The sequence below is a fragment of the Egretta garzetta genome, unplaced genomic scaffold (genome assembly GCF_000687185.1).
Source record: "Egretta garzetta isolate BGI_Z169 unplaced genomic scaffold, ASM68718v1 scaffold69, whole genome shotgun sequence".
Taxonomy (NCBI): Eukaryota; Metazoa; Chordata; class Aves; order Pelecaniformes; family Ardeidae; genus Egretta; species Egretta garzetta.
The window spans coordinates 1,539,205-1,552,504 of record NW_009260790.1 but is presented as its reverse complement, the minus strand read 5'-3'; the positions used below and the strand labels follow the sequence as shown (position 1 = coordinate 1,552,504).

Here is a 13,300-nt window from a genome sequence, read left to right as displayed (position 1 = left end):
AAGGCATGTTGTGAAATAATAAAAGAGTGTTCCTGATTTGGAACCCAGCGTACTTTACAAAAGTAGAGTTCCTTACTGCATAAAGGAAATTATAGAAGAACATTTCTAATCATAAGTCTGGAGGTGCTGGCTTTCGTGTCTTCAGGAACTTTACTGATTTGCCCAGCATGCCATCTCCAAGTTGGAAATAGACTTGACCTCTAGTGACAGTATAAAGGACAGATTTCTTCATGAGAGTAAAGGACTGTCCTACAAGATCCTTTTTCTTAAGATTTTAATGGCCTTGCATAGAAGAGTAGCTGCCCAAGTAATGCAGAACTTGCTGTTTTCTAGCTAGTAAAAAGACAGATGTTCCTCTGACAGACCATTCTTGCGGAGTCATGGTGACAGCTCCATAAGGTATCTGTGTATCAAACTAGCTTTGCCTTTAATGGGAGCTTGGCATTCAAACTCTGAGTAGCACAGAGAGCATCTAAGAAGATACAAGGAAACATTTCACTTTGGTGTTTCATAGGCAAAGGTTTCTTAGATGTTATAAAGAACATCTGCATGTTGAACGACAACATGCACATTTGATCTTTTTTTTTTCTCCTAGTTAATGTCTTATCCACATGTGATCCTCTGACCGTTGGTTGTTTTCTTTTATCACAGGGGTTGAAATGAGAAAGATCACAGATTCGCATACACCATCCAGTGAGACTGTTAACATGACCCTCTACTACGTGCTGTCAAGCATGCCAGCTCCTCTGCTAGATCCGCTCATTAGTGGTGAGGACAGAGAAAAAATGGAAGCCAGCTTGAACTATGCTGACCACTGCTTCAGTGGCCACGCGACCATGCATGCAGAGAACCTGTGGCCAGCAAAGCTGACCAGTGTCGCCCAGATCTTGCAGCTGTCTGACCTGTGGAAGCTGACTCTCCAGAAACGAGGATGCAAGGGTCTTGTGGCAGCTGGAGTCCATGGACTTATGCAGGGAATGGTGCTTAGTTTTGGGGGTCTGCAGTTCACAGAAAACCATCTTCAGTTTCAGGCTGACCCTGATGTACTTCATAACAGCTATTCCTTACGTGGGATCCATTACAATAAGGACTTGATTAATCTAGCTGTTCTGTTGGATGCTGAAGGAAAGCCCTTCTTGCATGTGTCTGTGAAATTCCAAGACAAGCCAGTTAGACTATACGCATGTGAGGCAGGCTGTATGAATGAGCCTGTGGAGCTGACCTCGGAGGCACGAGGACATACGTTTCCTGTCATGGTGACTCAACCCATCACACCATTGCTTTATATATCAACAGATTTGATCCACTTGCAGGACCTGAGACACACACTTCATTTAAAAGCTATTCTGGCTCATGAGGAACACATGGCCAAGCAATACCCAGGCTTACCCTTCCTGTTCTGGTTCAGCGTGGCCTCCTTAATCACACTGTTTCACTTGTTTCTGTTCAAACTCATCTACAACGAATATTGCGGGCCAGGAGCCAAGCCACTCTTCAGGAGTAAGGTATAAGGCTGCTGCTTTTGGCTGCTGTCCACTCAGTGTTGTCAACCCTATTTTCTGTCAGCTGTGCCTAGGGAGGTTCTGTCTTGGACCGTGAGGATTTCCAGTCTCTCTTGCAACGAGCGATCTGTGACCTCTTCTTGCAAGAAGTAGGATTAGGGCAGGGATTGGAGCGGTAGGGCTCATGAACATTAGAAAAGATAAATCCATCATCTGGCCTTAAACACTTGTAAGGCTGTAGACCAAGGCAGACACAGCTCTTCTGTCCTTTTTCCCCACATTGGTGTAGGACATTGCTTGTTTTTAAACCAACAGTTACAGCTGTGTCATGAGATGATGTTTCTTGTTATGCGATACCGGACTACTTGTGAGAGAGCTGTTATACTTTACTACTGTGTGGGAGATGTGCACACTTGTCCACCTGGTTTGGATGTGTGATGTGTCATACAAAAATCACACAAATGCAAGCCAGTATTCTTAGGTCAAGGTGCTGACTTGTTGGGACTACTGGTAAATGTTCGTAGATCTATAGACACTGTGCAGTTCTCCATCAAACCACATTTACCACCACCATTTTGGGAAAGTGCTGAGCTAGTGTTTCTCCCATTCAGACAAAATACATAGCTCTGTTAAGGGAAGTACTGAGTGCTTTTTACTGTGAGTTGGAGGTTCTGACTTCAAGCTCCACTGCATCTCACTTTGGTGTAAAGGATTTGAAATTCTTGTTTTGAGTTGCCTTAGAAAACTTAGTTGCTAATAAAAGCTTAGCACAGAATAGACAATAGATGGTGATTTCTGTTCTTAGTACTGATGCTTTATGATTGTGTGTTGATAAGGAGTGGAAATGAAAGACAAGACTGGATGTGATGTGTGAGCTAGCCATATGGTTCAGAGGCATCCCTCCTGAGGGCTGAACAGGGTTAAATGTAGCTTGTGTTTAAAAAAAAAAAAAAAAAAAAAAGGAAATGAAGAAGAACATAGTTAAATAGAGCTGTCAGAGGAAAAGTTCTAGCTTTAGATTGCCCTGTTTTTCCAAATTACAAAAGCGAATTCAGTTTTGGATAGCTAAGGCTGGACAGAAGGTACTGGACTACACTTGACAGTATGTAAGGGGTGTTTAAAGGCAGTTGGCAATTTCCCTCTCAGCTCACTGGTTTTGTCACGTTGAGCACTGGAGATAATGCCTGATCCCAGGCAGGTCTGTGTACCTGTCATCCCTTGAAAGAAAGAGTGGGAGATGCTTGTGGCTAGACGAACTAACCTACGAAGAAGTAGAATAGGTATGTATATCAAAGACAACTGCAGTTAAGTGATCATGATCAAAACCTTAGTGCAAAAGGAGGAAGCAGTCAGGAAGTAGTTTCAATTATTGTGTATACAGCTGCACCCTGACATGCATCCTGAAACGTGTCCTTGCAATCATAAAATTATGTCCTTTTTTCACTACTGCCTGTCTGGTTGCCTTTGTCATCTACAAGACTTGCCTTCTGCCTTTTACAGAATGACTTGTTAACCATTACTGCAGGTAACTGTCCCTGACACTATTCTCTGAAATGCCGGGAAGCTTCACAGCTACACTCCAGGGCTGATATAACACCTCTTCCTTCTTGACACTGCAAAAAGCCTTGCAATATTGCAATATTCAGCAAACAAGTCTGTTGCCTCATCTTAATTGGATCTACTTAAAATGAAGATGATGCAGAACTTGATTCCAGAAACAGGGATGAAGTGGAAGCCAGCTGGAGCTCAAAATCTCTGTAGCAGTAAGCAAGATTAATGGTGTTGAAATAACACCCTGTTTCATTAATTGAATGGGAACATCCCAGCGTCCAAGTGAACTTAGTCCTGCTTTCAGCCTCCATTTGCACAAGACATCTGATAATTTTGCAGCTGAGAACAAGGACCTTTTGAAAGCAACAATCCTTTTGTGCCTTGTTAACGAGAGGAATCTGAGACTTGGAAGGTGTGGTTATTCAAGAGTTTATCCCAGAAGCTTCTCTAACAGATGTTTCTTTTTCCTTGTAAGCTGTTCAGTTCCCTAAGAGTAATCCACTTGGTGGAAGTACTTGAAGATATACAAAGTCCTTTGATATTTTGATTTGTTTTTTAACATTACAGGAAGATAAGAATGATGGTTCCCTTCAGAGAGTTAACTAGAAAACTTGAGTGTCACCTCCTTTCTGGTATACCTTTTTTAATTTATTGCTTGGGGGGAGGATGTTAATAATTTTGCCTCCACTTCAGTAACAAGTCAGTCAACTGAACTGTAGACATCAGTGCTGGCAACAGGTTTTTCAGCCTTTGTGATTGTGGAGTACAAAACCAATTTAATGACATTTTTTTCTGGATTTAAACTTGGAAATGCTGATCTGCAGGTTTCCTATTCTAAGCAGTGCATTGATTTGTTTTGGCCGTGGGGGGAGACATCCCACTTTCTAGTGATTTAAAGGTTGTTTGGTTTTAAAATACCAAAGCTGTTGTTTCTAAATAAATCTCTTTCAGTCTTATCTGATCACCAAAGTGTGGTGGTTTTTTCTTTTTTTTTTTTTTTTTGGTCTGTGTTCTCTCCTCCCCTTGCTCCCTACCCAGTTAAAACAAGCAGAGCTCTGTTACATCTGTGGTCAGTATTGACTACAAAAGTGCTTGGATTAAAAGGAAATACAGTGTGGAAAATAATACATACATGGGTCTAAGCTGGGAACAGACAATTTGGAAGGCACAATAAGAGACTGAAACACACAGGGTGGTTCTAATCTCCATTTCCCTGCCTCTGTGTAACGTTGTTCTATCTTAAGGCATGCAGGCCAAGCTTTAGTTTTAAGAACACACAGAAACGAACCCAGGAAACAATCAAGTAGCAGATTTAATGGCAATCCAGCAAGTAATGAATTTGGTATATTTGCTCCCAATGAAAAGCTAGGGCAGGATTTAACTTTGAATTTTTAAATAGGTTGCTGTCTAGTTTCAGATGGAAAACCTCCCTCAGAAAAGTAGATTTCAGTGTCTGTTACTTAGCTGCTGACCATTCCACTTATTAATTGGTCTAGCATAGTTACTGCCCTGCAAGGGAACAGACCAAAGATAGTGAAGCAATGGAGTACGTTATAAATTGTACACTAAGTACATTGTGTATTCAAAGAGATATTGGCTGTTACACTTGAACAGAACATACCAGAAGTTCCTGTTCTTTCTCACTGAAGTTCCGTGAGCTGCTTAGTTTCTGTGAAACATCTGGCACAAAGACGGTAAGAGCTTCTAGGGAGCTGTTTCCAAGCCACCGTGGTATCAGCTGGAGGCTGAGCCTTTTGATGTTCACTTGCAGAACTGCCAACAGTATGATGCCCACAGAGTCCAAGGAAGATCCGTCGGCCTATTTAGACTAGACCTAGAAAAGATGGATAAGCCATCATTAACAGAAAGCAGGAGTGGAACAAAACAAAAAAAAAAGCAAAACCTTGAGAGTGTTTTTACATTAAAAATATTATGATTCTTATGAGCCTTCCTCCATATAATAGAAAAACTGTTTCAGAATTCCTTTAAAAAAAAAAAGGGTTCCTCTGCAGTCTGCAAGATAGCAGAAGGTTATTTATGAAATGATTGCAGAAATGCTTACAAAACTGAACAAAATTCCATGTTGACAAGCAGACCCATCAAATGGGAAAGTTAAAACAGTAACTAAACATCAAAACTTTATACTTCATTTCTAGTTGATGTTAATGAAAATGATAGTGGCATGGAAGTTAAACTGAGATGTGTAGTATGTTGTTTAGCTTGTAAATTCAGACATGAAGAAGAGAGCCAACTAGTTAATGAAAAAAAAATTTTGAACCTCAATTCTGCACTCAGTTAATCCCAATGTATGCTTTTGTGAGATAATAAATACAAGATGCCAGAACAGAAATTCAGAATGCAGCTTTCTCAAGTGCTATTGTTTGGGTAGGATAATACATTCTTGAGAAGCAGACAAAACAGCAAAGCATTATGTATTTCCGCCTTCCACATGTGTGCTCCAGGCGTTTTTTGTCCAAATCAGTACCTACTGTTGAATGGAAGCTATGAAAATCGGGGATTTTGCTGCTTGTTATTACTGACATTAGACAACAGGTTTATTTCAGCTTTTCTGAAACCTTTAGTTTCGTCTGTATGTACAATGCAACTCTGGTTACAAAACTGGCATTATGATATTTGTTTCCATTCTAGTAAGTTTGCTCCCTATGCAGGACCTGGCTTATGGGATAGAGATGTTTGCTTTTTAAATAACCAGTAGCAGTTTTTCAGGTGGATGGAAACGTGGCAGAGGATGGAAAATTCCCATAGTAGAACAAAAAAAAAAGAAAGACACACAAGGGCAAGTGTTGATGTCAAGTCATTGATCTCAAATGTCCAGTAATGAATTAGGACACTTTCTTTTGTGGCAGCAGCTCTGTAGTGGTCTAAACGTCTGCCTGGTTTGTCCTATTGGTGAAAATGTTTTACCCTTTTTCATTAACAAGCTCACACTGCATTATACCACACGCCAGCATGCTGATTTGGGGTGTAAAAATGCTCATTTGCAATGCTACAGGAACCCTGTTCTCTTCCAGGGATGTGCTACTGATCTAACAATTAAAGGTAAATAGGAAAGAAATGAAGTCTGGCTCACCGTGTTACACCAGTGTTTCTCCATCATCATGGACAGCTGGTTGTTTGCATTGCTTGAAACATCCTCCACTTCAAAGTGATTACAGTTTGTTTTACTGAAGAAGTATGGCATGCTAGAACACATGCAACTTGAACTAGAAAAGAAGATACAAGTTTTCAATCAGTACAAAGTGGTAGTTGCCACCAGTCACAAAACAAACCAGAACAAAATAAAATTTCAATCAGTCATAGAATCATACAATAATTAAGGTTGGAAGAGGGCCTCCAGAGACTGTCTAATTCAACCCTGCTGACATGTCTGAATCTCTCACTGTCTGATTATATCCGACAGGGTCACCGCTGACATACCATCAAGTGTTAGAATAATTAATTTAACATTTTCCCTCTGATAACACCTTTGTGATGAACTTTCAAGGCAATGGGAAAGCAAACAGCTGCTACAGGCAATACGCAACTCAGTTGGAATTTTTTTTTTAACCAAGTTATATAGCTGGGATCCAAGGTCCATCTAAACTGGGTTTTTTAGGCAGTTGTGCATATGAAAAATTATCCCACAATTACACAAGTTTTCCATTGGTATCAGAATAGCACTGCATTTTGAGTCATGTGTCCCAGAGATAAGCAATAACATATAAAATGGCTTGCAAAGCAGAGCCTGCAGCATACTGCTGACCGGCATCATGCTTGGAATCCTCTTTGCTGTGTTGACTCTGGCAGCTGCAGGTACGTACCCAATTTCAGCATTAGTTTTAAAAGAAAAATTAAAATCTAACGGCAACGTTCCTTTTTTTAGGGAAATTAGACATTCTGCAACAAAGCAGAAACAGGTACAGCATAGGCAGTTAAAAAAGCTCTCAAAACAGTAACTAGATGCTGTGCTATTCTGTTCTTATTACAGGGGTTTGATTAGCATTACTGCTCTCAGCCTATTTTACTTAGCTTGAATACATGGGAATACAGTTAATCCACATCAAATTGTTGCATTGGCTATGAGCTGCATTTCAGCTGAAACATGAGAATTTGGTTAAGCCAGCTTGATGTGATTATCTGTCAGAAAAATGAAACTGAAAAATGAAGCAGGCTTTATATAACATTGGCTGGTTTTGACTGATGGCTGTGTCTTCAGTTGTATCACATTAAATCACAGCCTATATTTGTACCTTGCAGTGCTCTGTACACACACAGTCAATATTTAAAAAAAACCCCCGCTCTCTTACAGACATTTCTTTAAACCTCCCACTTTTAAAACACACACCCTATTTTGTATGTCTTCCAGCCTTTGGCTGCGGGGTCCCTGCCTACCCTCCCGCTGTGTCTAGAGTTGTTGGAGGGGAAAACGCAAGACCTTACAGCTGGCCCTGGCAGGTAAGTCATTTTGTGCCTTCCCCAGAACAATTAGGGTTGTGCTACCCTCACACAATAGGGCTGAACAAAAACAGGTCTTACATTTTATATGACGCATCTTGCCTGTCTTGTCTTAGGTTTTGAATATTACATTCTGATCAATCCCAAAGTTTCCAATCTTTTTAAGAAAGCTCTGAATGTGCCGCCTCTTGGTGGTTATGCAGGCTTTCATGTTCTTTCCATAGTCTTGGGCACCATCTCATATTTAAGCAAGACAACTGAAATTCAGCAGAGCATACAATGCCTACTGGAGCATAATTGCACATGGAGTTAAAAAATACATTTCTAAAGCAAATTAAATGCTCTATTTGGGCCAGGCTTAGAGAGGACTTCGGAAGAAACAACATTAAAAAAAATCAAGCCATCAAGCTTTTGGACAATAGGGAAAAAGCGAAACCTCTTCTATGGCCAGGAGTTGGAGACTTATTGCTTAAAAGCCTCCCACCATCTTCCAGCAGCAAGTTCTGTTCTAGGTGCAGGAAGAAAGCGCAACAATGAAAAATCAGTAAGCCAAAACCCAAGCCTTACTTGATATGTTGATCCTAGGCCTCCCTTCAGTACCATTCAAAGGGCAAATGGCGTCACACCTGCGGAGGAACCCTCATTGCAACCAACTGGGTGATGACAGCCGCACACTGCATCAGGTAAATAACAGAGTTAAAGTCTGTACCCAGGAAGCAGTGCATGACCAGAGACAGGTGAAGCAAAACTGTACTAATGCCAATTCTCCCTTTCCCAGTTAAAAACTCCAAGTTTCACATCATATCTTTTGATTATAATTAACAGGTCAGAAGAAGAATGACACCTTTTCATTTTCTTAAAATAAAAGTAGAGGGGGAAAAAAACCGTCATAGAATTACTTGAATTATATACTCTTTATTTTCTGTAAATAACTACAAACGTCATTATGTTTTCAAGTTGCTATTAAAATTCACATGTGTTGCTTGATTCTGTAATATATGTGGCAGTGAGATCCACAGATTACCTAATCAATCCACTCCCTGAAGAGACAATCACAAATGCTTTGAATATACCAGTCATTTTCAGTAAGCTCTTCGCATTCTGGGGCAGTAGAACACAGAAATGATCAGGTACAGCTATGCCCGTTCATCAACAAAACTGTTTCCACAAAGACAACCCTATTTTGGTTTGGTAGCATATGACCTTGAATACGTACATGCATTTCTTGGTTATTGTAACACTAAGTTGTAAAAAATATCATAATATGAAATAAGAAGGATTGGCTGCATGTTATTATAAATCCTATATATTATATCTATCATATATATAGCTATCTATATCTATATAGCTATCAGTGAAGCTGTTTATCAACATCAAAAAGCAGCCCAAATTGTTTAATTTCTCGACGAATACAAGCTGAATACTGCAAAGATTGGAAGCATCTTGAGTCTGTTAATGAAGCCTTAAGCAGGAGTTGACAGGACAGCTTGGAGATGAAATGATTATTAAGGCGAGCACACAATGCTTTGTCCTTAGCAAATCAGTCAGACGTTGGTTCAGTTCCAGACAAATCATGCATGTGATGTGAGATTACAGTCTTAAGGATACTTACTGAACGTCTCAAGTGGCAAAGATGCAGATGCCTAAGCAGCAAGCAAGCAGCTGCATAACCGAGTGTCGGTCCTTTTCTTGCCCAGTTCTTCTAAGACATATCGAGTCTTCCTTGGAAAGTACAACCTAGCAGCTGCGGAAGAAGGCTCGATTGCACTTCCTCCAGAAAAAATCATTGTCAATGAGAACTGGGATCCACAGAATGTTGCAAATGGGTAAGTTGGTGGCAAGTATTTTTTCAGTTATTACATACAGGGCAAAAATCAAACTGCTTGAATCCCACCTGCTCTGAGTTGTGGCAGCTATATGCATAAACATTTAGAACCTCCTGTTACAGCTTGCAGAGGTACTTCTGAATGTTTGCTCATAGATGAGAGTTGAGTCTCCAGTTTACAACTTTCCTCCGCGACAGAGGATAAAAAACTTTCAATATTAATTGCTTATTGATTGTGTTTTCAGATGCTGCTTTGCATGCTTATGCTTGGGTGGGAAGCTGTTCTATGCAATGATTTCTTCCGTACAGTGGAAGGAAGTGAATTAATTTATACAACACTCTTTGAAGCCCTCCTACAAATGGCATAAACACAGAGTATTACTAAACAATGGTATTAATATCTTTGTTGCTGATGGACTCCTATGTTCTGCTGCAGGCTAAGGGCATTAGCAAAGAAATCCCCTCGGTTTCTAGGTCCTTGGAGTTAGGACTAACACATGCTTGGTTTTGGTGAAAAGAACCTATAAAAGGCAGTTTCCAGAAAGCTGCCAGCAGTTCTGCAGGGAATAGTCTTCCAGTCCATGGATTTCCTCACTGTTTTGAGGGTGGAGGAATCTTTATTGCTTAGGTACTGGCCTCCTTGCCTCCCTTGCATCTGTTTTGAATAGGCCAAGCGCTGTGTAACTGCTAAGTATTCATGCTACTGTGTCTTAATCTATTTGCAAACCTCTTCACCCCTTCCCTTTCTCTTCCCCACCCTCAAATATGTGCATGTGACCACAGGTATGACATTGCTTTGATCAAACTCACTGAACATGTCACCTTGAGTGATCACATTAAGCTGGCCTGCCTCCCCCCTGCACAGAGCATCCTACCATCCAACACGGCCTGCTATGTGACAGGATGGGGAAGACTGCAGAGTAAGTACTTGGATGTTTGCAACACTGTGGAACAAAATCTTTCAGTTCTGCCTTCTCCTTTGAGACTGATTGGCAAAAAGCTGTTGATGGTGCTCAAGATCCCCTCAACCTCAATGTAGTGAGGTAGTTTGTCAGGGCCCACTTCACTTACACAGTATGATTCTTCCCGGCCTTTTGTTTATTTTGCTTGTAATGGGGCTAGTAATGCACTAGAGGGCAATGTACTAAGCTTTTAGAAGCTATTGTAACACAAATGTTAACACAGTGTGCAGACGAGTGAATTTACTAGTCCTGACATACCCCACTGAATAACTGAAGAGACGACCTAAGGGAATAGATGTAAAGAAAGTCTCAGAGATTTCAGCAGAAGTGTCAGCTCAGCTCAAGAGGCAATTACTAGAGCGATAAGTAAATTGCAAACTCCCGAATAAAGAGCAGCCCTTTATTTCTCTAACAATAAGACATTTTTAACTGGATCACAAATTATTAGTAAGTTAAGGCCTTTATATATATATTATATATAATATATATATATAAATGAATGGAGCTAAGAAATGTATCATACAGCTTCTCCTTTAATACAGCCCCTATGAAATTTCTTACCTGGAGGGATAGTACCCAGATCCTGGGAGAAACTTAACAATGCAGATTTGATTTTTCTTCAGTACCAGCTGGTACCATGACTCCTTTGTTTCTATTCCCTCCCAGCAAACGGAGCCCTTCCAGATGACCTGCAGCAAGGCCTTTTGCTGGTGGTGGATTATAAAACTTGTTCCGAGCCTAGCTGGTGGGGAAAGACAGTGAAACCCACCATGGTTTGTGCTGGTGGGGATGGAGTCATCTCCAGTTGTAACGTAAGTCCAGAGAAGCTCTCAGGGCTTGGCTTCAGACACAAACAGGTCTGATGGGAAGGAAAGCTTAAAAAAAAGCTAGGAGGAGCTATTGACACTATGACTGCCATTAACTGCATTCTCCTTTCCTCCCAGGGGGACTCTGGTGGCCCACTGAACTGCCAAGCTGCTGATGGCAGGTGGGAAGTGCATGGTATCGTCAGCTTCGGCTCTGCTCTGGGCTGCAATTATTATCACAAGCCTTCCGTCTTCACTCGGGTCTCTGCTTACAATAGCTGGATCCAGCAGGTAAGGTTCTAGGTATTGCTGCTAGAGAACACAGACACTTTGCTGTTTCTGAGCTTCTCTCCAGTTGATGTTTCTGCCACCTACTCAGGGAGCTGTATCACCTTTGATTCAAATGCTACTTCACATAGAAGTAACCTCTGTAGACAAGCCCCTACCAGTACAAAAGCAGTCTCTGGAGCAAAAATAAAGTAACCTCTTCTTAAATAGTTATCCAAATTATTTCCACTTTTAAATAAAAGTCTCAATGTTTAGGAATGCATTCTCCCTTTATACTAGACCTATATTTATAGTCATAAAGATTTTACTGGTATGACTTCAGAGCTGATTACTCAAATTTGTATTCATCAGTAACTGATTGTTGCAATTGATCCTGGAAGGCAGAGCATGCTGCTCAGGTCTGGAACATCAATTATTTTTAAATTTAATATAAGCTTTAATCTAAAAAGTGACTGAGAAGCAAAACCAATTATTTCAGTTATTTAAATTCTGCATCTTGGATGCAATATATACTATTCAGAAATTCCTGTGTCTCATGATCTGATTTTTCACTTGTTTTACATTTTTGTAGGTTATGGCAACCAACTAATCTAAAGAGAACTGGATAATAGACACCAGGAAGGAAAACAGTCTGAATAAAGTCATAATCATGATGCCTTCGGTCATGAAGAGCTGGGAAATGATGCTTTTAACACCACAAGTATTATACCTAGCCATACTGCAATAAACACTATTTTTCGCAAGATTAAAGAAAAACACGTGTCCCTGTCACTTCTTCCTGGGTATTGTCAGGACCGCAGTCTGTATTTCATGATAATGCTGGAGACCTTTTACAGCCTCTCCCCTGCCTTGGGCTGGAGCTTGCTACCCTCACCTAGGGGAAGACGTGAGCCTGCTGTGAAGAGGCTGGGCAGTAGGAAGAGGTAGAGAGCCATGGAACAAATCTGGGGGGTAAGGGGTGAGAAAGCGAGGCGCTGGCAGGGCTGAAGGCAGCAGGCAGGCAGCTGCCAGGACCCCCAGGTCTGCAAGTGGGACTCGCCAGAGCAAGCAGTGGCAATGCCCAGCAGGAAGGCAGCACGGGCGCAAGCAGGTCCATGCAGGTGAGTGTGGGAGTGCTGCAAAATGCTTTTACAGAGAGGTTTTTAACACCCTGTGATCTTGGGACTTAGCAAGAAGGGTAAAATCCTGCAGTGGCTGCTGGCAGGGTCTCCGCAGACCTATCTCCTTCACATCCCCGTTGGTCGTTTTTAAGTCGTTCAGATGCCAGGTGAAGACCTCTGAACTGTCACCGTTGGCTGACACACAGACACAAATGGGGATTTTTTGCAAAGCACAAGCAGAATCACCAGCTTTTAGCCTGGTATTACATTAAAGCCCCGATTTATATTTCTTTTGTTGTAATAAAAGGTAGGCAGTATAAAATCAAGGTGGATTTTTGTTGTGTTTTTCTTCTGCCTCCTGGCACATATTTTGCTGGATTCAAAAGTAAAACAACCGATTAAAAACCAAGGACAAGCGACTCAAAGGTAAGCAGCAGATACACTAAGGAAAAGATTGCAAGTTCGTTGTGAGAACAGAAATGCATCTTCAGAGAGAAGTTTTTCTAGATTTGCGGTTCCTTTCAGTCAGACATTTTGCAGTTGTTACTTTTGGATTGAAAATAAATAAGTATATCTATTATTAAACATAAATTGTATTAAATAAAACATGGATGTTTAGCATCTTTGGGGACTGTACTTTTATTACTTTTCTTCTACTTTGACCACCATTCTGCTGCAAAGAGCCCAGCAGGAACTCGTTTTGCCCAGTATCAGCCTCTGCTGAGAAATAGCATTATTGGGGCTTTATTTGTTTTATTAAAAATGTAATTTCAGCTATCTGAAAGAGCAGGGGATCTGAGGAAGACTTTTT

At 40.9% G+C, this 13,300-nt stretch overlaps 2 protein-coding genes across 2 annotated transcripts in view; both read left to right on the top strand.

Moving 5' to 3' along the window:
- Positions 1 to 3,989, top strand: part of KIAA2013 (KIAA2013 ortholog) — a 4,414-nt gene extending 425 nt beyond the window's left edge. Inside the window, exons 2-3 of the mRNA XM_035901915.1 lie at positions 652 to 1,505; positions 3,003 to 3,989. Coding sequence (XP_035757808.1) covers positions 652 to 1,505; positions 3,003 to 3,041 — 893 coding nt within the window. The 3' untranslated portion in view covers positions 3,042 to 3,989. The remainder of the gene's footprint in view (positions 1 to 651; positions 1,506 to 3,002) is intronic.
- Positions 3,990 to 6,074: 2,085 nt separating this feature from the next.
- LOC104133141 (chymotrypsin-like elastase family member 2A) lies at positions 6,075 to 12,040 on the top strand. Its single transcript, XM_035901887.1, has 8 exons — positions 6,075 to 6,866; positions 7,420 to 7,508; positions 8,094 to 8,191; positions 9,206 to 9,334; positions 10,117 to 10,253; positions 10,962 to 11,107; positions 11,240 to 11,392; positions 11,961 to 12,040. The coding sequence occupies exons 1-8, from the start codon at positions 6,824 to 6,826 to the stop codon at positions 11,976 to 11,978; spliced, it is 813 nt and encodes a 270-aa protein (XP_035757780.1). The 5' UTR covers positions 6,075 to 6,823; the 3' UTR covers positions 11,979 to 12,040.
- Positions 12,041 to 13,300: the final 1,260 nt, after the last annotated feature.

Coding starts and splice junctions, on each gene's coding strand:
- LOC104133141 (XM_035901887.1), top strand. CDS start 6,824: ATGCTTGGAATCCTCTTTGCTGTGTTGACTCTGGCAGCTGCAG. Junction 6,867..7,419: donor GTTGACTCTGGCAGCTGCAG/GTACGTACCCAA, acceptor TATGTCTTCCAG/CCTTTGGCTGCGGGGTCCCT. Junction 8,192..9,205: donor ACAGCCGCACACTGCATCAG/GTAAATAACAGA, acceptor TTTCTTGCCCAG/TTCTTCTAAGACATATCGAG.